We start from the raw sequence: 25895 nt of genomic DNA on the forward strand, positions 1-25895 counted from the left end.
TTCTGATATAAAATTTCTATTTCTAATTTAATACAATTAATATCTAATCTATCTAAATATCTAATTCTAATTTAATACAATTATTTTATTAAAGCAAAGTATTTCATATGATTTAGCTGCGTCGTTCATGACAATTTCACTTTGTCGCTGATAATTTAGAAATGTTTATGAATAAACTGGTTTGGCAACATTTGCTTATTAACATAAATATAGTGATATACTGTATTTTTAAAAGAGCCTTGCCTTTTCGCACAGCAAGTGTCGCCAAATGTTAAATAAAACCATGGACATAAATAATACACACTAAATAATCTTATTTTTTATTTAATTTTTTGTTCTTCTCTTTTATATATTGCTTTATATTTGTAAGTAAAATTAAAAAAATCAATTCAGTCGAATTTTAATAAACAATAAGCCCCGAGACTCGCTTTAAAATATCTGTATTAAAAATAATCGAGTTGTCGAAATTTTAATAATTTTTCGTAAAAGAAGTATGCTCATGACAAATCTTATTATTTTTATCTTAAGATCTTATTAGTTTAAAGTTAAAATTTAATACGGCATCGCGAATATTAAGTTTTACAAGATCGAATGATTTCGTTTTATTATTTTGCAAATTTTCTTTTTCGAGAATCGAAATCTTTGAAAAGTTCATAATCATGAATTTTGATAAAAAGAAAACGACCTTTTTGTGAAAGATGACTAATGCTCACAGAATAAATTACTCGATAGTTTGGGTAATGATGATCAATTTTTAGTTTAAAATTACTAGAAATTAAGAATTTTAAATTACGTGCATAGAAAAGATCATAATATATGTTGGCACTCGTTGGCAAGTGGTAAGTAGGTACCTTCTTTACAGTTACGTATTTATGTTAGCAGAAAAAAGAAAAACCTTTTATTAAATTAGCGTGTTTTTATTTTTAAATAGCGCATGAATTTTAAATAAACTATCACTCTATTTTTTGCACACTATTAAATCCATATTTCTTCAATATATTTTCCACTTTTAATCCAGTCAAGTATTATATCTTTGGAATCACTTTCATCGATATCTGGGAATACGCATTTTTGTATGCATGCTCTAATATCTTTTGATATTAAATTTCCGTCAGCACAAATAAACAGAATACTGTTATTACTTAATGCAAGCGAACTAAATTCAACCTGAGATTTTTTAATGGCGTCTTGAACATATTCTGATTCCGTTGATTCTTCTTTTGACAGACATTCATAATATTTTTCTAAAACACCATTCTTTTCATAATTAACAATACGACTTCGATAAATTGCCGTAGATTTACACCTAAAACCACAATATAAAAACCAGCGACCCATTTCCAAACCCTGCTCCATTAAGTATGATTTTTCTTCCAAGAAGCCTAAAAAAGGAGATACTGCACATCCAACACTGATCATCAAAATATCCTTAGAATAATATTCTTCAACAAATCTAAATTTGCTTGGTTGACGAAAATACAGGTTTACGATTTTTGTACTATTAACATTATATATTTTTTTTAGATATTTTGTTGTAATTCCACGATTATCTATAAAACTTGAGAAAATTATTTTCATTTCCTTAGGATTGTTCAAAAAAGAGTTGGAGATTGAATACGGTCGTGGTAAAAGTCTTGGCAAATGTTCTATAAGTAAACTTAATGGCGGATGCAATGATTCAAAGGCTTTTAAAATATCAAAAACGTTTACTGATTTCTTAAGTATTAAATCATTGTATAGTTCATTTCCTTCCTTACTGGAAAGAGTTTCCAAAAAAAGTCTCTCCGTTTCATTTTCACAGTAATTTAGAAGAGAGCAAATTAGTGACTTTTTTGGAACACACTTATAGTTTATTAAATTAGTAAGAATCACTCTGCATGTTGTTTGCTTTGGTATATGAACTGGAATTTTCACACTTTTTGCCGATACATTTTTAAGTTGAATCTTACATGGGATATCAGCCTTCTCTAGAAGATCTAAACGCTTTAGGATAAACTCTACTTCTTCTTCATCGTTTTCTGGCAAAATGCCAATTGTATCACCAGGTAAAAATTTAAATTGGTTTTCCTAAAATAATATATGTATAGCAGTTATTATTGAAAATGTATCGTTAGCGAGTTGATAATATGTCAATTGGTACGTGAGTTAAGATTAATAAAATATTTACATTTTCTAAAACTATTTCATGAACCTCCTTTTCATCACTTTTCCCTAGAATTTGTAACGACTTTATTTTATGACTTTTTACTGACGATATAGCAAAAGGAAAATTAATGTTATCAAAAACTGCTTCTGTCTGTAAAAAATATAAAAGTTATAATTTTGTTTTACGTTCTTCAAAAAGTTGTTTATCTATATACATCACACGTGAGTTTTGCAGGAAAAGAAACTTCCAAGTATTCATTTGGTTGTTTGGGTAACGTTCTCTCCGTTATAATAAATTTACCAATGTCATTGATATTAATCTTTCCTTCCAATTTCATATTTTAATAGTGATTTATAACAATATTATTTTAATTTAATAACTTAAGAATACCAATTTCACTGTCATGACGAAATTAAATTTAAGTGTAATGTAGCCTGTGACAATTGACAATAATTGACGTTAGTAAGTATATTGCTGTATTGCTTAAAAACATATGTAAAAATTTTTGTAAATAAATCAATCTCAAAATGTGTTGAAGGGAACGCCAAAAAATCGGTATGAGATAAAGATAGATACATACTAATTTTTTTACAATCTCTTTTTTCGAAATAACGGAGTTAAATAGCTTACATGGATGTAAAAGTTATGTTGTTTGAAAAAACTGTTTTTTTTTTGTCGAAACATTAAATATCACTTAAATTGTGTTTTTTGATTTTTTAAAATAAAGGATTGATAAGTAAATCTTTGTTATTAAAAAATACATTTTTTTGCGATATTTATGATGGCAAAAATTCATTCATTGATTTAAAGAAATTTTCTTTGCGATATAAATAAAATAAATATCCAAGTAGTGTCTTGTCATTCACAACATGCATTCGCATATTGACAAAAAATAAAAAAACATTCTGTTTTTTTTTTTATGAGCCTAAATTTGGTATTTAATGACAAATCTTTGCACATTCAGAACCTTATATATATTTCGCCTTATTTTATATGAAACTTGTGTTTTTAAAAGTCTATAGAAGACTTCGGCGTATTCCATAGCTTGTTTAAAAAACTAAGATTTGATAGAGAAATTGGGAAGTAGCATTGTGCTTCAACAAAGTGAAAACTCAGTATCGGTATATGTACACTTAAGTTGACACTACAGCTAAGATGTAGCTCATATTAAAAAGATAGTTTATACTTCAAATATATAGTTCTGCAAAGTGTCAAAATTTTATTACTTTACTTTTGTGAAAAAAATATACTGTTTGACAGTGTAATATAAATGCAATATCGGTTTTGAAAACAAATAAACATTAAAACAGATCTTTTAAGCTATAAGCTTAAAAGTTTCAAATTTTAAATATTTTTCTAAATAAGAATCATTGTGGCATTATAAGACCATTAGATCTATGTTTTTGATAAAAAATTTTCTTGTTAAATATTTACAACTTATTTTATCAACTTGGACTACTTTATGGAAGGTAAGTTAAATTTTAGTATTAAAAAATAATTTAGAATATAAAATTGATCCAGATCTAGATTAAAACAAAATTTTAATATCACATAATTATTAACTATCGTTTTATTGCATGTTACTTTTTAAGAGTCTTTTTTAATATGGTTTTACACCATGATTAATTGAATATTAATTGAAAAAATGCCATTGAAAAAATACTTATAAGGATTGATTGGTATTAGTTATGTATTTTGCTTAAAAATGGTAATGTTATTTTACATTTCTATTTAGTTTCTACTTTTTTGGTTAAAACATAAATTAGATAATATAAAATTGTTTTTCGATATTAATAAAATACATGTATAAGTACCTTACGTATCTACTAAAAATTGCCCAAAAGACGTGGTCAATTTACATCTAAATACATTGTGCTACTGAATATGAAAAAAGCACAAAATGTACTTTCACAGATATATATGTACATATATGTATACGGTTAAGAGTTTGTAGAACCGATGTATCAGCTTAAGGAAATATTAGCTAACATAAATAGTCTAATCACAAGGATTTCTTCAACTTTTTTTCTTTTTTAATTTCATTATTTGAAAGATTTAATAAAAATATCTTGTCCCTCTTTTACATATGTACATAAATTAAAAAATAATTTTATTTTATTTAATTATGATTCCTGCAAATGCAAGTTCGCTTTTTTTTTATTATAACATATGTACATTAGATTATAAAATTTGTTTTCGATTTTATCTTCTTGAATCTAAATTTATTGCCTATTTTAATTGTTATTGCCATATTTTGGATTAGTTTTATTATATACATAGTTCCACAAGTATTTAATATTTGCTAATTGATTTCTTTGTAGTAAATACATGTGTTCTTAATAAATACGCAAAGAATACCAAAATTGTAATAAGACTCCATCATTCACATTAGTATTTTGTAAAATGAAATTACTTTGCTTTACTTAAGTTTCACTAAAATATACATGCAAATGTACTTCTATATAGTGTACAATGCATTCTATACGTACTTATGTATAATAAAATATGATTTAATATAACAAAATTGATAATTAATAGTAATTTTTTCGATGTAAATTAAATTGATCTACATATATTTTTGGCAGTTCTTTCATAGGTTTCATTATTACAACTTTAATTTGTAAGCTTGGCGGGTTTTAATTCAGTTGATAAATTTTCAAAGCCCAATTAAATTGAAATACCAATGAAAAAAGTTGCCCAAAATATTTCTAAGTAATTGAAATAAAATTAAATCTTTATAGGAATTTGAAAATTTAAATCTCTTTTTTGTTAATTTTCAAATGTCATTACGTATTAATTTTTCCACGTCTGCTACTATCCTTTAACTTCAAAAAAGTTTCTTAATATTTTAGCAGATTATAAAATTGACAGTACACAGTAGTTGCTAATTGTAAGCAAGTTTTATATCTTGTTCGTTATTATTTCGGCACTATAAAAATTAAAATAAAAGTAAAATTGTAAAATGGAAATTATAATTTTCTGAATGTCAACAGGTGAGTTTTGAAATATTAACAAAGAAACAAAATTTGTTTAGTTTTTACGTTTTTTACTTATTTTTACAATAATGATCAAACTTCATATCTTCATATCGATGACTTTCATATAACTAACTTACATATATGAAGTAAATACAAAATTCAACCAAATTGCAATAAGACCAAGTTGAATATTTACATAAAATATTTGGTTTCTAATCTAGAATTTAAACAATAATCTTGCACTATAGAAATTTTCACAATTGCCATGTTTTTAATAAATATGCCATTTTTTTATACATTATGGAATGGTACTGTCAATTGAATAAAGTGGAAAAGTTGAGAAATTTACTTCTCTAATTTAGAATTCATCAGATTTTTAAGAAATTTTTTAACTGAATTAACTTATTAAATGGAATATTGTATTATACAGGAATAAATTGAGAGAAACATTAGCGTTTAAACATCTTTTTATAATTGTAAATTTTATTAGAAATAAACTCAGCTGTTTTCAAACAATAGTAGATAATAGTAGCATGTAATGTAAAACAAATATAAAAGAAAAAAAGAAATATAATAATGAATATTTTTAAATTTTAGTTGTATTTTTTGAGAAATTAATCGCTGGAATGGATCATAAGATAATTTTTTCACAAATTTTCATAATCATGAAAGAAAAATTAAAATGTCAAGCGATGAGAAGTAAATATAAAGCCAAATGGATAATACGTTTGTTAATAATTTAAGGAAATTTAAAAAGTTGGGTAAGTTTTTTTGGTATAAATAGCAAAATATTATTTTAAATAATGTATAGTTGTATAATGTATAACGTTGTCGAATTTTCATTAAATTATGCAAATTTTTTAATAATCAATCCAAAATTTTTGTCCTCTTTCACAATTATGGCTATTCTCACTTTTCAAAAAAGTGAACTTTTGACTTGCAGCACACTAATTAAAAAAAAATATAAATAAAAGAAAGCATTTATTTCAAATTAAGTACAGATATGTTTTACTTTCTGGGTGTGACACCTGAAATTAAATGCATAATCCTCTAACTTCAATTCTTTATTCTTCATAACGTTTTCAATTCTTGAACTATGGTCAATTACAAGATACATACAATAATTAAATACTTTTAAGACTACGTTAAATGGCGTAACATTAGAATTAGAAATGATTCTTTGTAAAGTTTATATTCAAACATTAAATAGGTTTCACTATTTGATTTCCATCAATACATAATTATGCTTTGTTTTAATAAACTTCATAACAAGAAGCTGCTTTAATTTGACAGTACATTAAATAAAATTACTTTTAGGATTAAGTAAATAGTTCAAATGTTTCTAAATTTTGGTATTTGCACCAGTTGATCTTAAAATTAATTTTATCAAAATTTAAATATTAATTTAAATTTTGCTATAGTGAAATTGGTTTTTAGTAATTAGATGGCATCTCCTAATTTAACGCTAACATCATTTTAGCTCTTATATAAAATAGAACACTTTTTTTTTATTATAAATTAAAAAAAACAACTCTAAAGTTTTTTTGTGTGATATTTTTTTGTTTGAATACATAGAATCAGTTGCATAAACTTAGAAACACATATTATTTATGCCTATATTGGCTCTTAAATATTGGCTCTAAATATGATGATGGCTCTTAAAATTTTGAATCATAGTAAGAATTCTTTATCCTTTTGGTAACAGAAAATATGAAAAATGAATAATATATATAAAAACTATTAACAATTCAATGAGAGTTCTTTAGAAGAATAAATTGGATAAATTTATGAAATCTATTCCTTAATCTAAAAAATCTTTCAAAAAATTAATATAATTTGCAACAATCCTAATTGCATATTATATCATTTCAAGAGATTAAAAAACCTACTATTGAAACCTACGCTTTTTTAACTGAAATTTTCAATAATGTCAAGAATTGCAAGTTCAAACTTAGTATAAAATTTTTACTTCATATTAGAATGCTTAAAACTACTCAAAAAATTAATTGCTAAATCTATTATAGTATTACTATATACATATAACATCAATTATATACATGTCCATATCATAACTAATGTTTTTAATCTTTCTAGGTTATTCTTGAAACAATTTGAGGATTGTAATCAAACTCAGAATTGGTGAAGAAAACTATGAAGTATATTATTTACAATAGAACATACAACGGTTTATAAAATTGTGGCATTATATGGATTGGTACGCTTAATGTTGCATTCGTATGCAGTTTGTCGCGTCCGTTGTGTTGTTGTTTTCTCGAAAATGGAAAAAAGTATCGTTGTCGTTTTATAAATTGATGGAAAACGTCGCACGCGTACTATTTGTTTTTTAAAATTGGTTTATCGAAAATATATCTATCCTTTTTTATGGCACAAATTACGCGTTATTTTTGTGGCATAAAATAAAATAACAATGGCTGTTTGTCGTTAACTACAATTATTTTGTGATACAAATAAAAATGAAACGGAAACTAACAAATTTTAAAAAATAATATATAAAAATGAAAACGTTATATAATTAAATGAAAATATTAATTAAAATGGAGTGCATTTTTGAAAATAAACTGTTTCAGTAGTTAACAGCTATGAAATTGAGTCCAAAAATGTTTATGTAAGATGTGTATTTGATTAAAAATAATGAAAAATATTTAATATTTAAATGTGAAGCTATGTATGTATGCATTTAAATTCAACTTAGAGAATTAATTAAAAAAAAGGTAAAAGGTGAAAGGTAAAAAAATTATTTAAAAAAAAGGTAACCATCTACCGCAAATTGGAATTAGTTTTTGTATTATCTTTTAATTTTTTAAAATTTGCTTTAAATCAAACAAGTTTAAAAAAAAAATGTTGTTCAAATATAAGTTTTTTAAAATTATTGTAACCGGTTTTAAACAACTTGTTATTAAGTGAGATAGTAAGTGACCAGATGTTTAATAAATTAAAATTAAATTTTTGAATTACGTGCATAATTATTTATTTGTGACTATTATTTCAATAATTTGCAAAATATTTAAAAAGACAGCTATTTTTAATTGATAATTAAAATTCAAATTTTAATATTTTAAAAAGTATGATGTACAAGAATTAATTATTTTAAGGAATTGGTGTATTTTGATTCAACGCTAATTCATATCGCTTATTTTTGAGTAATAACAGTATTTAATAAAAATTTTGTAATTTTTAATAAAAATGCAGTTGAAATGAATTCGATGTTTCAAAAATATAAAAAAAAATTTCGTTTAATAAAAATGAAAGTGAAATTTGTCTCAAAAAGTTGGACGATAATATGCCTACTAAAAATCTTAATGATAATTATTAAAAATATTAAAATTTTTTGTTTAGCAGGCTTTTAAAAATTGAAAAAAAAAATATACTTATGTATAATTTTAAATTAATAGAAAAATTTGTTCATTTGCCAATAAAAATATAAGGAAGAAAATAAAAATTTATTTAAAAAAAAAACAAATTAAAAATTTATATTAAATTTGTTTTTAATGTGATAAAAAGTGCAGAAGAATTTTTTTTTGTTCTAGTAGTGTACCAAGCTAAATGTGATAAATTCAATTTCAGTAAGGCAAGCAACAACTATACATGTGAAAAAGTAAAGGAAAAAATATCTTTTTTCTATACTCATACTTTCATATTTTAATTCGACGACGTGTTTTCTATTTCTTTTTAAATTCACACATCATGCACAACTACACAATGTATTAAATGCTTTGCATATGTCGCTATTTTTATGCCGTTTTGCCGTTTTATAGTAGTATAATCGAAATGAAATGAAAATGAAACAATAAGCGACGACTAGCCGCCATATTATTCATCATTGAGTTTCAAGATTTCAATGGATTTATAAGGATTGAACATTTATTTTTCTTTTTCTCATTTTTTTGAGCTAATTTTTGTGTTTTAAAACGTTTTATATTTAACTTCAAAACTATAAAAAAATGTTTATTAATAAATTTAAATTTTGAAAATATAATTATATTGTGAATTTGAATTAAAATAAAATAAAATTGGTGAAGATTTTTATGAATATTGAAAAAAAAAGGAAAAAATAAGAAAAAAAAAATTTTTATATATTGCTTGTGAAATTGTTCGCTACCCATATATTTAGAGAAGAAAAAAGCAAAAAAAAAAAAAAACGCGAGTGCTTCAAAAGTGGAAATTTTAAATATACATACATCTATGCATACATATATGAATAAGTATATGTATATATTTAATAATCGAAATATATATGTGTACATATAAAATGTATGTATTATGTGTATATGATAGAGTTGTGCATTTAAGTTGAAACAAAAAAAAAAGAATATATAATTCTCGTAATTATTACATTATTTGTAAAAATAGAAAGAAATTAAAATTATATTTCGAAAAAGTGAATATAAAATAAGAAAAAATATAAAGAATTTAATTTTTTTTTTTTCATAAAAAAAGAAATTATTTTAGTTTTCATTTTAAAAAAAAATTTGGAAAAAAAATTACTCGAAAAATAAAATTTTGGAATTCGGAGTTCATTTTTATTTTTTTGGATTACATGGATTTACAATTTCTTAATTTTTAAATAAATAGTTAGGTAAGAGAAGAATTAAAATTAAAAAAAAAAATTTTTTTTCATTTTATTTTCTTAGTTCTGGTTTTTTTTTCTGCGAAGAGCTTTTTTTTTTCTTTTGCCGTTTGTCCGCTTTAATATATTTATAATATTTTGCTTTTTCTCGGATATGTATTCAATGTGTGCGAATGTGTACGTATGAGGTATATGTGTATGAAAGAGTCAAAGATATAATTTTTTAAATTAAAGTGCTTTGAATTTTTTTTTTGTTTATTTTGTTTTTGTTGCGTGCTTTCTATATAAGATAATAGTTTTGTTTAAAAGAATAATAATAAGGGGTAGCTATTTGAAAAGCTGCTTTGTAGTGTGGCTGGTTTTATATAATATTTTGGGAAATATGTGTTTGTACAATGAAGAAGTGTATGAGAAAGATATATGTTTTCTATATATATATATACATACATGTATACATAGATTGTATAAAATGCTTGTTTTATATTCTGAAAAACAACATTTTTGTTTAAATAGCCAAATATGTATTATATAAAAAGTGAATTGATTGTGTTTCTGAAAAAATAATTTAAATTTTTTTTAATTATTTATTAAATATTTTAGAAATTTATTAAAAAAAATAAGTGATTCACATTTATTTCTAATGAAAATAAGCCATTTATTCGTAATTCTGAAAAAAGGAATCAAAATTAACCTTTTTATCTATTTCTGAATTCTGAACTGATTTCTGAAAAACTTTTAACTTTTTTGAATATGTGCCTAACTTCAGTAATTTTTGAAAAAAACGAACTTCGTCTTCTATTAGAAGTGAAAATAAGTTAAGAAAAAGTTGTTCTGAGCGCTCAGTAGGTCTTCCCGTACTTTGAATTTCAATATCAAATTGAACTGGTATAGGTAATTATCGTTATTTTTTATATTACCCAGTAATAAGTAGGTGCCTATCTTCCTTGTAATAAGAAATTCTTATTTTCAAAAAGTAAAAAAACCCACCATATCTAAACTTGATATTCGAAAAAAAAAACAAAGAAGCATAAATTCATTTCACGTACAACATTATTAAAATGTTAATATCCAATTTGCTTTTTAAGAAATTTTTTTTTTAAATTAATAATTTAGATTGGTAGGTACATTAAATTTTATTGTGAATAAATGTTAATTGACTTAATCATTTACAAGTATACATATAAGTACGTAAAACAAAATTTGTGACTTTTTTCTATTATTGAGGCCAACATAATAAAAATTTTAGAGCTACGTGCTCTGAGAAAAATTACGAGTATATTTAGAGAAAATGGACAAATCAAAAAGGGATTGAGTAATATTTTAGAATTGAGTAATATCTTGCTTTTCGTTAATTTATCCCGCTTGTTTCATATTTGCATTAATTTTATTAACGTTGATGAGTTATTTCAATCATAATAGGTCTATCGTTTAAAATAATACCAATCGAGGAAGCTGTGTTTTATAAGAGTAAAAGTTAGGTTTCCGCAAGGACCTTCCAACCCATATATTTTTAGAACCGTGTAACTTTTGTTTTTTTTTTTGTCTTATTTATATTTTCATTATTTAAATATAAATTTTGGTTACAGGAACATGCTTATTTAGGTAGGTTTGTAGGCACCTAGTTGAAATTTAAATTCAAATTTTAATTTTCAAGTTCAAGTTCAAATTTTATATTTTGTTTCAAAAAGCAGACCTAAATGTGTGTCAGTAAAAATTAACAAAAATTTTAATTTACTTCAAACCAAGGCAAAGACAAGTTGCCGTAATTTAAAGTATTTTTTTTTATAATTTAAAAATTTAATTCGATTTTTGAATTTACAATATATAAGAATTCATTTTTCAACTTACTAGTAAGGAATTGAAATTTTAGCAATAAGAAATTGAAATTCTTAAGCAGAAATATATAATTTATGTTATATAATTTTGTAAATAAGTCAGTCTGTTAAAGATATTAAAGCGGCACATATTCAACATTTGAATTTAATTAGAAATGTTTGTCATTTTAAAACAAAAAATTAAAATTAATATATAAAAATGAAATTTCATTTATTTATCAAAATTACTTCCTAAATTTTGTACAGGGTCGTGTAAGGAAAATATTTAAAATAAATAATAATTTAAATTTTTATTACTATTTTTATATTGTTTGTTTTCACTTCCTTTTGATCCTTTTATACTGCAAATCAGGTCAAAATCTAAATAAATAAATTATATTAATATTACAACAATAAATAATAAAATATATATATGTATACATATATAAACGTAAATAAATACGTATTAAGGTAAACGGCTATGTTATTGACCCATAGTTTTTTGTTCTAGAATCATTTTTGAAGAAAAAAGTTTTCAAAAGGTTTTAGTAGGTACTAATTTAATTTCATCGTTTAAAAATTTTCGTTTCATCCTATAATTAACCTAATTCTGCTTTAATGAAAAACTCCAAGTAAAGGAATTTAAAGTTAAAGAGAAAAAAATATTCTAGACACGAATCATTTATATGTAATGGTTCTTGTTTTGGATATTTTTTTAATTTTTGCGAAAAATACACCAATTAAAATTATTAATAAATTAATAACATTAATTATAACTTTTTTTTTCATTTCTTTGCATTTTTAAAGCATTTTTACTATAGTTTAATACCGTTATTCTCTTTATATTTACTTACTTATATGTGACAAAAGATAAAAACAAGTAGAATGAAACCTTTCAATTCGATACGTTATTTTTAATTTGTAGGGCTATTCAAAATGTATTTATGAAACAGGGAAACAATTGACAAAAGAAGTATCATTTGAAATTTAAAAATCATTTTGAGTAAAAGCACTTAGAGTACTAATTCAAAAAATCCGTCAAATTTTTAAAAGTTATATAAAATGGAATATTGAGGATTTTTAGTCCGAGGTCCTTTGGTTAATGAGTGCCATAACCTGTGCACCATTGGCTTGAAATAGCTAACAAACAAAAATTACTATTTTATTTTTGTATAACATGTACCACGACATTGTACCCCTTTACCTTATAGAAATCCTGTAACAAAATTATAATATTTATGCAGGTACATATAGTATACATATTTTTCTTAGAGATAAAGATTTAAATATAAATTTCAATTTTATAAAAAATGATGAAAAGAAAACAAAAGGAAATAACAAAAGAAAAGAAAAGAAAACAAAAAAAAATATACGAAATTTTCTCAACTCAATATTTGTTGTGTTAAAGTTATGTTTTGCTTCAATTTAAAGTAATCATGTAAAAAATCTTAAAGAGAAAAATACCAAAAAGAAAAGAAAAACTACAAAAAAAATAAATAAAGAAAATGCTTAAACAAAAAAAGAACAATATTTTGTTTTAAAGGTCTTGCGCATTGAAACTCCATTATTATCGTCGTTGTCATCATCATCATCATCAGTAACATTATTAGTACAATCATCATCATTATTATCATTAAAAAAAAAAACAAAAAAAACACCAATGCAAAGCATTAATTTGTATGTGTGTAGGTTTATTCTTGCGATTGTATTTATTTTCTTTCAACGTGAATCTTAAATTTTTGTATAAGAACCTAAGTATACAAACATGAACTTAAACATAATCTACATGTACATAAACATATATGTATGCACAAATTTGTGAATACAAGGTACATATATATAAGTATATTTTTGTGTAAAATTGTGCCAGCGTTTATTTTTTTTTTTTACAACAAAACGAAAAAATAAGAATTTAATTGTAAAGAAAAAATAAAAACATTTAAAAGGTAAAAAGAACACACGTTGGCATAAAAGTGACTTTATTTTTTAATCAACTCATATCACATTTTTATTTTTGAAATTTCCTCGTTTTCCTCGCAATTCAAAATTATATTACTTAATATAATATGTGTATACCAAAACCAAACACTTTAATAAAAAAAAACATAAACCAAATATTTAAGGAACTTTCGTTGCGTGTTATTTTTTCCCATTATAATTACTACATTATTTTATTTTCATATTAGACATAGTATGTACATATGTACGAAGATGTATAAATATCCTTTCCCTAATATACATACTTTACTATTTTATATAAAATATTCTGTACAATTACTACATCCACATTTTACATACATATATAAAATTATTTATGTAAACAAATGCAAAATAAATATACCTACATGAAAACGTACAAAATTTTCACATTTTTATATTTAAATACATATTTACTTGTACTTACATAAATACATATATGAATATTTTTGTACATTCATATATTATCTATAAAAAAAGGGGAAAAAGAGGTCAAAAAATATTAAAATATTTAGTGCAAAAAAAAAAAGGAAAAGGATTTTTTTTTTTTTTTCTCCCCTTGATTTCGAAAAAAGTTTTTCTTTGTTTCTTATGATAGAAATTATGCAATAAACATGTTGAAACAAGAAATTTTCATGATGAAATCATAGACTGTTTCCCATGTAATTAATTAATTTTGTATGTATGTTTGTAGAGACAGTGAATTTAAAAAAATTACATCCACTTACAACTTAATGTAGAAATTTTTCTTAAACTATTGAAATACTCTGTAATATTCAACATTATTTTTCTTTTGTAATTCATAAACAATAATTTCAAAAAAAAAAAAAATGAAAGTTGAAAACAAATCATTACAATTTGGAGATCGTAGCGAACTGGCTGGCAAAAGCTAATCATATGGTAGATGTCGTAAATTATTTATTTGGTAGGAATAACAATTATTCTACTTGTAAATTCTAGTGGCAGTGGGTTCTAATAGACAAAATTTTGTGCACTTTTCAGGAGTTTATAATGTCTCTTAGATCTTTTTAAAAGTTATTAAAATCAATTAAATACCAGAATATTAATTAAATCTGTGAATTTTGTTTTCCAAACGAGCGGTATGATAAAAATAATTTATGAATTTGAAATTTTTAATTTTGAAATAGTGTTAAAATGAATTTATTAAAGGGCGTTGACGCTATTAATCTGGAAAATTGTGCTTTTTTCTACTACACATTGAATTACATAATATTAGATCCAGATCTAAGAAACCTCGTGCTATATAGGAAATCAAAGCAGAAAAAAAAATTGAATTTTGAAATTTGCGACTTCTTTTATGAGCTTGACTAAGAGGAACCAATTTCGCTTTTTTATTTCAAACTATGATAAATATTTCGGAAATTTTTAGTACAAATTTCATATTGATTTCAATGAGTAGTCAAATTATTCTCTAAAAATTCAGCCTCATTTCTTTATTACCTCTATATTTTGTTTCTGGTGATTTTAACGATTTTGATTAAATTTTAGTTACCTAAAATTCAATATTCATAAAACTTATCTTTATTTATTTGAAACAATTCTTATGCTAAATACTATAGATAATTTTCTAAAAAAAAACATAATTTCCTTACTTACTTGATTTAGTGTTTTTAAATTAGCTCTTATACATAAGTATACATACGTCATGTTATGTAGGTACCTATTTAAATATTTAACTAAAAAAAAAGAGAGAAAAATCATTTAGTTTTTTTCCCGCCAAAACATTGGTTTATTCGATTTTAATAATTAAGTGAAAATAATTTTTTTTTTGTGTTGTTTTCTTTTTGCTTTGTCTCAGTATTTTACATATATTATAATTATACACTACATACATACATACATACATAATATGCATTGTATATAATACATATACGCACAAATTCTCTTATGTATATGCAGAGTTCATATATGCAATCGCCTGTTCAACTTTTAAATTTTAATTTTAAGTATCAAATTATAATTTTTCAAAGTGGAAATGAAAGAGCAAAAAAAAATCTTCATTTGTTATCTTACATTTTTATTAAAAAAAGAAAAAATTATCTTATCAGTAAAATTTATATTATGAGCAATTTATAATGGAAATGCAAATGTTTTGCGTAAATTTTGAATAATGTGTTAGAAATAATGAATATTTAATAGTTCTTTTATTAATTAAAATTTTATGCTTATTTTTTTTTTAGAGAAATAAAAAGCAAATTTAGGTGATGAAAATTTAAAAACACATATTAATGCAAGATCTCACGAAAAATAGAGAGGGAAAGGTTTTTCTTAATATGTACATATGCAAAATTTTTTTGTAAAGTTTTAGTTTTTAGCATTTCGTTGAAATTTTCAGAAAAACTTGAAAACTAGCTTCTTCTTATTTTTCTCATTCATCGATTTCCAAAACTACTCATTCAAGGTAGAAATTTGAAATTTTAATTTTAAGAAAAAAAATTATAACGTATTTTTATGTGCAATTTAAACTGTATCTAAAATCTAAATATAATTCACAAATTCTTTAAAAGCAGACAATCTTCTTAAGCTTTAAATATTTTAATAATTTTCAAAGTACTTATTAATTTTTTTTTGCACGGGAATTTCAGTACCCCTCAAAATTTTAACTTTCGATACTTCCTTTTCTCAAACTACATCAGATTTCCTTAAAAATAAGGGCTTAGCAGTAATCGTCCTCTTACACCAAATCTATGCGTCAAATTGAATTAATTGTCAATTTAATACAATTTTAATTACATTAATAATTTATCTCGTTTATGTCCAATAAAATTTGTCATTAGATAATTCGTGTTATAGATGATTTAGCTGTAATATAAATTTGAGGGTTATATTTTCTAATTAATTTTTTCAAAATAATATACATACTAAATAATAGATGCACATTACAACTCGAAAATGAAAAATCATGGAGCGAAAAATACTATATAACAGCCTTACTATCCTTAACTTTAAATTAGAAGTTAACCTTAAACATGTGTATATGTGTAAATTAGTGGTGTCAATGCATATTTTCAATCTCGCCTTATTCAAATCAAAATTTCGAATTGAACTTAAATCGATTTTGTTAATCTGCATTATATCGAAATCGCGTGGTAGAAGTTTGCTTTTTTCGATGGATACCGTCTTCTCGAAATTTATGTGAAATTATATGGTAATATAGAAATATTTCAATTTTTATTAAAATTTTGAATTAATCTAATCTAGTTAACCCTTAACTTAATTAATTAGCATTAATCTAATTTATTTACAAGTTTAAAATTAAAATTATTAATGAAAAATGTGTGACTAGTGTTTGCTCAGCTATATTTTTTAAATTTACATCTAAAAATTCGCTTGAGTTTTAAACAAGACGCATGTTTTTCGACCTGTGTATTTAGATCAAATTTTATGCTCACAAGTACATTACGTATATTTATACGTATGCTCTTATAACATGCACACAAATTCAGATAATTATAAGAATGTCCATATATAATTGCGGACTTACTGTAATTCTTATTAATTTCAAAATGAGAAAAAATATTCTTGATATTATTACTTAATTGAATTTGTTGAATTTCTACAAAATTTTTATCATCATAATATTACACATTTACGTATATTTACACACACACGAAAATATACATACCCATATAAAAATTCGAATAGTTTTTTAAACTTTAATAACCTTGTCTTGTTTTTGTTACCTAAAAAAATTAAATTAAAAAATTGTAACTATATTTTTATAGGTAGATAAGGTAAGTGCCCCTATTACTGACATATTTCGCAACAAATTCAACTTTGGCGTGAGATATTTTATATGTGGGACACAATAAATGATCGTATTTCCGATTTTTTGAATAATTTGGATAATTGGGAATAATGTTTTTTATAAAATTATTTAATCAAAATATTTTTTAATTCATAATTTTTCGATTAAAGACGAAGAGAAAAAATGTTCCTAATATTGACATAACCGCAAATGTTTGTGTCTATTACTGACAGTTTGTGTTCCTAATACTGACAATGTAATTTTATATGCTGTAATCCATATTCTATATATGAATAATGGTTTAAAATGGTTAAAATGATAATATTCAATAAAAATGGAATAATAATTTGGATTTCTACGGATATTTCATTTTATTTAAAAAAAAAATTAAAAATTTATCATATTATAATTCAAACAAAAATAAAAAAAATATTTTTTATTGAATTAAAGGTAAAAATATGTGAAATTCAGCTGATTTGAATTTATTATTACTGTAGAATGTACTTTTGCTAGTAGTCTTAATATGCAACAATGAATAAATAAAAATTTTTAAAAGATATTTATGAAAATCTAATTCGAAATTATATAATTTTTTATAAAGTATTATAAGTAATATTTGCTACAGATGTATTCTTATAAATAATACCTAAAATATGATGTACCGATCACACGAAATTATAAGAAATCATATCAATATATTCTAAAGCTGCTAATAAGCCTATTCTAAAGCTGCTTTTTGCTTTAACAAAGACTATTTATGTATTAAGTACGTAACGAGAGCAACCCATTCTTATTTTTTGGAACAACATTTCGGGTTATTAAAAAGGACTCCTTTTCTTATTTAAAAAGAACCATTTCCGTTGTGATATTTGTTATGACGTTAACGTTTACAGTAATTTCAAAGCATTTTTTTAGAAAGCGAATTGTACTGTTTTATTGACAGTATTGTATACAATATTGACACACAATTTGTTAGACGAATATCACTATTAAAAAGGTAAAAAGGTCGCAGTCAGATATAAGTTTTCACAAATGTAATCGATTTTGATTCGACAGAAATAGTTTAAACAATTTTAAAGTATAAAGAAATTATTTTTATTAATTAAAATGAATATCAAAATTAAAACTTTATACTGACATAATTTTGTACATAATATTGACCCTCTTTAGATCGTATTACCGACACCCGTTTTTAAAGCTAAAATACTCCGAACCTGTAGTAAATTCTTAGTGTCAGAATTCGGACATTAGAAAGAAAATTCAAATTCGATTTTAATTAAATAAATACGAAAATAAAAATTTAAATATTCTAAAAATGACGACATTTGTAAAAATACGGATTTTTGACGTATTACTGACACATATGTCAGTAATAGAAGCAGGGTCGAATTTTAGATGTTCCTAATACTGATAGGAATTATTTTTTAAAATTCTTATTTATTTAACGTTTTTACTCCGAATAACTTATAAAATAAGATAAAGAATAATCAAAATATTTAATTTAATATAAATACATATATTTTTAACCGTCAAATAAGTCAAAAAACAATAAAAACAAAATCGGAAAAATTAAGCAAAAAGTATAAGAAATTCTCCAATGCAACCCACTTTTGCTATGTCTATGGAAACAAAACTGATTTATGTTCAATATTTTGGAGTTATTTCAAAACTAAATAAAAGGAAGTATTGCGATAATTTGAATTAATCTGGAAATAAAAAAATATATATATGTTGTATAGAGAAAATCTCTTAATAATTATAAAAAACCTCATGTATGTCAGTATTACCGCCACTGTCAGTATTAGCTACACTTACCTTATTCAAAACAAAAAAAAAAATATTGTTTACTAGTTAACAAGAAAATCAACACTTCTTCAACCTTCTTAAACATCAACACTAATACATACCGTACATATGCATACATATATATAATTATTTTACCAGATTTTGGTTACAAACAAAGGCATGAAAATAAAAATTATTTTAAAGCTAAAAAGTTGGTAAGTAATTTTTTTTTACCTACTAAAAACGAGGCCCATAATTATTTTTCTTTATGTATAATAGATATTTAACAAGTTATTTAATATACACACGCAGGTACATGAACAAATAAATAAACAAGTATAACAGTTAATTTATACGCAATATATTTCAAATGAATAACTGAAAAAATTTCCTTAAATAGAAAGGAAAAGTATTTTTGTGGGGTTTTTCCTCTTTTGTTTTCAATTTTAGTTAATAGTACCTGTGTAGTTTTAAATTAAGTATGTATATATGTACATAAATTAATATTAAATATAATAAATGGTGAAAGTCATTTAGTTTTTAAATTTATGTGTCGATGTAGCTTCCCTCACTTATTCTAAAGTATTACAATGTTTAAATGTTTGTTCATATTCTAAATATATTCTAAATATATTTGGTAGAACACAAATACAATGTTATTCCGTAAAATTAATAAATCGTGATTAAATTAAATTAATCAAGTAAAATATGTGTATATGTTGTATGTCTCATTTTAACAAATAAATTAGGTAGGTACAATTATTTATTTCAAACACAAAATTTCAGGTCAGTGTTTCGAAAATTAAATTAAAAACTTTATAACATTTTCAAATTTTTGTAATTGAAAATTTTTATGCATTTTCTAATAATTGTTACGTTTTATACAATTATAATATAAAATTTATAAAAATCTTATAAAAATTTTATTTATGTACAAAGTTTAGGAAATATAAAAGCAATAAAGCAAAGCAACTACGTGTTGCAGTTATTGTATAAAAGCAAAACAATAGGGTGCGCTGCTGCCTGTAATAATTTCGCTATATTCTTGATATGTCAGAATTGTTAATGATCAAAATTGATTCACTAAATTTATTTATGAAAATTAATGCAGCGGAATGAAAATTTTTGACTATATTCCTCGGTAAGTTGTGTTTATGAAAACCCCGTTTATATGAAAAGACAGTGTTGAATTTTTAAAATTTTTATAAATTTTTCTTATTTTTCCATTACTAGTATTTTACTATTCCATAACAACAAAAGCGAAAAAAAATTCCTATAATAATTGAAATCTGATTTTAAAAACAAAGATAACAAATTTTATTTTCTATTGAGTTTAGTTGAGTTCAAATTTTTGTTTATAACGTCATACGCAATTAATTTTTATTTTCTATTTTAGCATATTTATTATAAAGGGTTTCCATTATATAAAAAGCAAAAAAAAAAACAAAATACGAAAGAGGAAAAGAAAAGAAAAATAAATGTAAAATAAAAGAGGAAATTCATATCTACGTTTTTTAATGCTTACCACACTACACTACACAAATTCTTTAAAAACTATATTTCCACATAATTTTCTGGGGTGACATGGATAGAGCTATCCTACTCAGTTATTCTCTCATTACTACTAGTATAACAAATAAAACGAATATTGAAATTTTTCGGGATCAGTGTTACCATCAAATAAAAAAACAAGGTCGCTAGAAATCTGAATATTGCTATATTTTGTGCAAAATTGTAAACAGAAAATCCGCTAGAACTCACCAAATACAACGCTTGTTTGATTGTAAAAAAGAATATAAATTTTGAATTCAAAATGTTTGATTCATTATAAGACAAAATTATTAATATACATATACACTTATATAAAAAGAAATAATTTATTTGCGCTTTCCCTACCAAGTTCAATATACGAAATTTGATACCATCATATAACCTCCCTTATATTATGCAATGCGTTCGGTTAAAATTTTATTGGTAAAATATGAGAATTTTGTGTTGGAATAGTATTGTTTACACTCTTAGAATATTTTAAAGAAAAGTAGAACGTTAAAGTGCATATAAGTAAAAAATAATCGAGTTTTATCACTAACCATATAGGAAGAAAACTCACTAAAATTGTTCGATCTCTTTCCACCAACTTTCCAACCGCTGTGATGGAATCATTGGGCCTTGGCATGGCTTTCCTTATATAAAATATTAATAGCGTGTGTGTAAGTGCATTTAGTTCAGTTATAGTCTCTTTTGTCACTTCCTAATAATTTATGATAGAAATACAAATAATCCCAAACCAATATATAAATATTCTTCCCCATAAAAGCAAATCACTTATGTATTAAAACTACAACGCAAAAAAATATGCGAAAAAAAAATTCTTATATAAATATAAAAATAATAAACACATGTAAGAGCGTATATATTTTGGAGAATGGCTGGTTTCTGACTAATAACGATAAAAAAGTATTAAAAAAATTACAAAAAAATTGCTTCTTTATGTTTTTTTTTTGCTTTATTTTTTATATAAGAACATATTTTATTGTTGTTTGTTGTAAAACGACCGACAATAATAAATACAAAATAAAAAATTAAAATGGGAAAAAAAAACAAAATCATTCAATCAATTCTGTTCCATCTTTATTTATTATGTATGTAAGTAAGTTCACTCTTTTTTTTTTTGGCCTAACTAAATAACATTCACAATTATTACGTATTTATTTATCAACGACATTTCATTTACATATTATGTGTTATATAAAATATATATGATGTCTGCTTGATTTACTGCGTATTTATACAAAATAGAAGTACATATTTGTATGTATGTGTTATGTACATGGGTTGTTTTTGAAGAAGAAAAATGCGAATTTTTAGTTAAATAAAAATCATATATGATTATACTCGTACATACACGCATATATGCTAATTGGAGCATATTGTATGCAAAATATTCTAGCACAGTGAAAATATATAAACATTTGGTAAAGATTTTCATTGTAGAATTTTAAAAATTATTTGCAATTCTCAAACTGCAGTTTATTTTCCCACATATTTTTTTTTTTTAGCATTAGTTCTATAGCATTATTAATTTAGAGAAATCTAGTTTGTTTCAAATATTTAATGATTTTTGTTCAATAACTTAGATATTGCCATTTTAAAAGTAATTCCGCCTCGTTTTCGTCATAACATAGCACCTCCAAAATTATAATTGCAGAAAAAAATTTTGTCATTTAATATTGTATATTAATTGGCGATTGATATTCAAAAATTTGTATTATATCGAATTTTTGCGGCAAAAAGAAATATTCATTGAAAGTTGTGCGTATTTTATAATTAGCTAGTAAAAAGTAAGTTTGAGGAGCATAGGAAAAATATTCTAGGGCTTACTTGTATGGATTGACCAAGGATTTCAATACTTTTGAGCTAATGTCATGAATTCCGGTTTTTGTTGCAAACGCAAGTGATTATTATTTTTTGATTTCTTTTTGCATTGGTTCATGTTTTACTCTATAAAAACTAATTATTGAAAATAACTGATTTTGATGTAGAAGAGTAAAACAGATAAAAAAAAAAAATATTTATAAATATTATAGAAGAATTGCTGACAAGAATTGCTTACTTTGTATATGACAGTCATTTGCATTATTTGATGTGATTGATATGATCGTCATATTGATGGTGTTGTGGTAAAGTACCTATTATAGAAAGAATTATTTCATGTGTCAAACAAAATTTCAATTCTTTATTAACTAGTTTCTCTATAATTTTATTTTAAAATTTAAAAAATGTACAAACACTGCATTTGAAGTTGTACTCATTTTATAATTATTTAGTTTAGTTATCTGGTCAATGTCATCTTTAATTATTTTTCACATCTTTATTGATCTTTATTGTTTTTTTTTTTTAATAATTTATCAAAAAATTTTTATAGTCGTGTTTTTGTTTAAAAAATGATTTTTCTAAAAATTTATAGAATTTTTATTTTTCAGTAAGATTATTAAATTAAAACAAAAAAATCAACTAAAATTAATTGAGTTCTTATATTTCATTATTTGCAGTAATTTTACACACATGTATGTATGCATTTATTTACTTATGAGATACGTATTCATATACATAGTTATGCAATAATTGTTCTTAATGACGTAAAGTGTCTCATACAAATATCTTTTGATGATTTTCTTATTAAATTCTTGAATGACGCTTTGCTACTGATAGTAAATTACCTTTCCAAAAATAGATATTTTTTTTATAGTTTTTGTTTTAGAAAAGAAAAATTTTATGCCACGTACTATAAATAAATAGAGAAATTTATTACGTATACTTACGTACATAATATATATAATAATTGTGTTATATGAGTATATAGTTTTTTCTAATTTTATATAATTATTCATAGTAATTTAATAAAATTAATCTGTTATAGAAAATCATTGGAATGTGATGATAAAAGAATGATTTTTGTTAAAGCCCACTAATAATTTGTTAAAATTTAAGTGAAAGTTGTTATCCAGGTGGTGTAAGTGATTGTTCATTAAAAAATTTTTTTACATTATAGATATTAAATTTAACGAAGGGTCAAATGAAAAACCATTTGTACAAAAATTTTACAAATTTTGAGACCATTTAAAAAATATTGAAAAATATTGGGTTAGCCCTTTGCTATTCAAGTTCACAAAATAAAAGAACGAAAAAATCTTGTTGAACGATTAGAAAAAATCATTCTTCACTTGCTAAATCTTGTTAACAGTAATTTATTAACAAAATATAATTCGTGAGAGTAATACTACAATTAGATAGTTCGCAATTATTGGTTTAGAGATATTGGCTTTTAAAAATACAAAATTTAGCAATAACAACTAATTTATCATGATTGAGTTTTGGCATTATTATTCTAAGAAATTTGAAAAACACTTTTAACGTTTAAATATTGGTTGCAGATGAAAGAGCATTCGATTTTATGACGAATTATCTAAAAAAAATAAAATTTCTGAGTTATATAGTTGTAGCATTAACCTCACGAATTAGTATCACAAAGTTTATGAATTAATGTTTATTGTATAAAATTAATTAGATAATGTATATGCGTATGAACCTTACTGTTTAAAATCGTAAACTTTTGGTCACAAAAACGAATTCAAGCGAAGGATTACTGTGTTACTAAAATAAAATATTTTTTTTTTTAATTTTTATATATTATTAAACACTTAATATATTTGAATTAATTAAATTTTTCCAAATGAAATCTATACATTTTTATAACCTTAAATTAATTCTTAAAGAAAATAATTGGAAATATTTTCAAATGCTTATAATCTTCAAAACGGGAACAAAAAATCATGTGCTGAATCATGAAAAATAAAATTTATGTATTTTTTTTTTTATTTTTCATATTGTATTAAATTATTTAAGTTCAAATTGTGTTCGGAAAGAATTTTATTATTGAATATGAGCATGATTAAAGCTAATTTGATTTGTATGAATATTAGTGGGAAATACAATATACCTATAACTATATACAAATATGTATATAATCATAATATATTTGTAGATTATTACTCTGTTTTAAATTTGTATTTAAACTTAATTCGCTAGTAGTATTTATATATTGTACATAAGTATATATTATGACAAACACAAAAAAGCTTTATTTTGTTGTTTTGTTTCATGTTTTTTTTTATATACTTAATATATTTCTAATCAAATTATTAGTATTGTGTATAGTATATAGAAATTAAAAGAAATTAAGGGGAAAATAATAAAAACTTTTATACAAAATAACTTTTGTTATATAATTTATCAAAACATACGAGAAAACAGAATGTATGTGTGCTCTAGTATGTATGTAAATATTTAACCTTAAAATATTAAAATGAGAAATATACCTGAACATTATTCTATTGCCTAAATTTATTTACCTCAATATGTACTTGTATATACATAAAATATAATAGGTATGGGTAATAAAGATTAGAGAATTATGCATAATAAAACTACTACTTATTATACTTAATTGTGTGAAATTTTTGTAGTAAGAGAGAATTTTTTTTTTTTACTACAATTTAATTATATTTTAATATTATTTTTTTCCCTTGTGTTCGAGTATGTAGTTTTTTTGTTTTTCGGTTTTAATTTTCTTTTTTCCTATGTTTGCATTTATTTTGACTGGAACAATTTTATTTTAATGTATTTTTGCTTGATCTATACAAAAATTAAATTTAAATATGTAATTCAATTGTATTTCTACGTTCTTTCTGTTTTTATATTAATGACTTCCATAAGAATTTAAATTTGTATTGCAATATATGTAGGTTATTTTTTAATATTTTTATAGGTTAAAATTATAATTGCTAATTACTCTTATCAATAGATTAGAAATTATTGCAATATTACAATACATTTAGTTAAATAAAGCATGGTAAATGAATTGCAACATATTTATATTTAATTTTATTAATATGTATGAAAAGATAATTATTTGTATGAACAGAATTTTTCAGTGGTAGTAACAAATAGAAAAATAATAGCATTTTCATTCAAATAAGTTTAAAATAATCTTAAATTAATTTTATAATAATGAAAATTAAAAAATTTTCAATAAAAAAACAGCTTATATGCAGTATGACTTGTCAGAGATGAACATTGTTAAAGACAAAAACTTGTATTTGCTGAAAAATCCAAATTCTGTTGTCCCTAAAAAAAAAAAAATTAGAAAAGTTAGAAATAATACACTTTCCAATTTCCAAAATGGCAATACCGGAAACTGTGAAATTTTTGTCACAAATGAAATTACTTCTGCCTTCACAAGTGTCAGACGTGTCGTTATTGCGTTTAGCGTATCTAT

General features: G+C 23.2%; 2 protein-coding genes across 5 annotated transcripts in view; one reads left to right on the forward strand and one right to left on the reverse strand.

Annotated features, from left to right (window-relative positions):
- Positions 1–907: 907 nt before the first annotated feature.
- Positions 908–2572, reverse strand: LOC129612987 (methionine synthase reductase). Its single transcript, XM_055526859.1, has 3 exons — positions 2361–2572; positions 2168–2296; positions 908–2067 (listed from the first exon to the last, which is right to left on the reverse strand). The coding sequence occupies exons 1-3, from the start codon at positions 2481–2483 to the stop codon at positions 976–978; spliced, it is 1344 nt and encodes a 447-aa protein (XP_055382834.1). The 5' UTR covers positions 2484–2572; the 3' UTR covers positions 908–975.
- Positions 2573–8652: 6080 nt separating this feature from the next.
- Positions 8653–25895, forward strand: part of LOC129612984 (putative uncharacterized protein DDB_G0282133) — a 35869-nt gene continuing 18626 nt past the window's right edge. For 3 of the 4 annotated variants that reach the window (XR_008697284.1, XM_055526854.1, XM_055526856.1), the window contains exon 1: positions 8653–9721. The gene's annotated coding sequence lies outside the window, so the exon portion shown is untranslated. The remainder of the gene's footprint in view (positions 9722–25895) is intronic. The other variant, XM_055526855.1, reaches the window with a different exon arrangement.

Source organism: Condylostylus longicornis, unplaced genomic scaffold, assembly GCF_029603195.1.
Source record: "Condylostylus longicornis isolate FDR11 unplaced genomic scaffold, ASM2960319v2 ptg000080l, whole genome shotgun sequence".
NCBI classification, from domain to species: Eukaryota; Metazoa; Arthropoda; class Insecta; order Diptera; family Dolichopodidae; genus Condylostylus; species Condylostylus longicornis.

What these genes read in the sequence shown, in the direction of transcription:
- LOC129612987 (XM_055526859.1), bottom strand. Translation starts at nt 2,483, where the DNA reads ATGAAATTGGAAGGAAAGATTAATATCAATGACATTGGTAAATTTATT. An exon ending in CTGCAAAACTCACGTGTGAT is followed by an intron (nt 2,297 to 2,360) that starts GTATATAGATAA and finishes TATTTTTTACAG; the next exon opens with ACAGAAGCAGTTTTTGATAA. An exon ending in ATGAAATAGTTTTAGAAAAT is followed by an intron (nt 2,068 to 2,167) that starts GTAAATATTTTA and finishes ATATTATTTTAG; the next exon opens with GAAAACCAATTTAAATTTTT.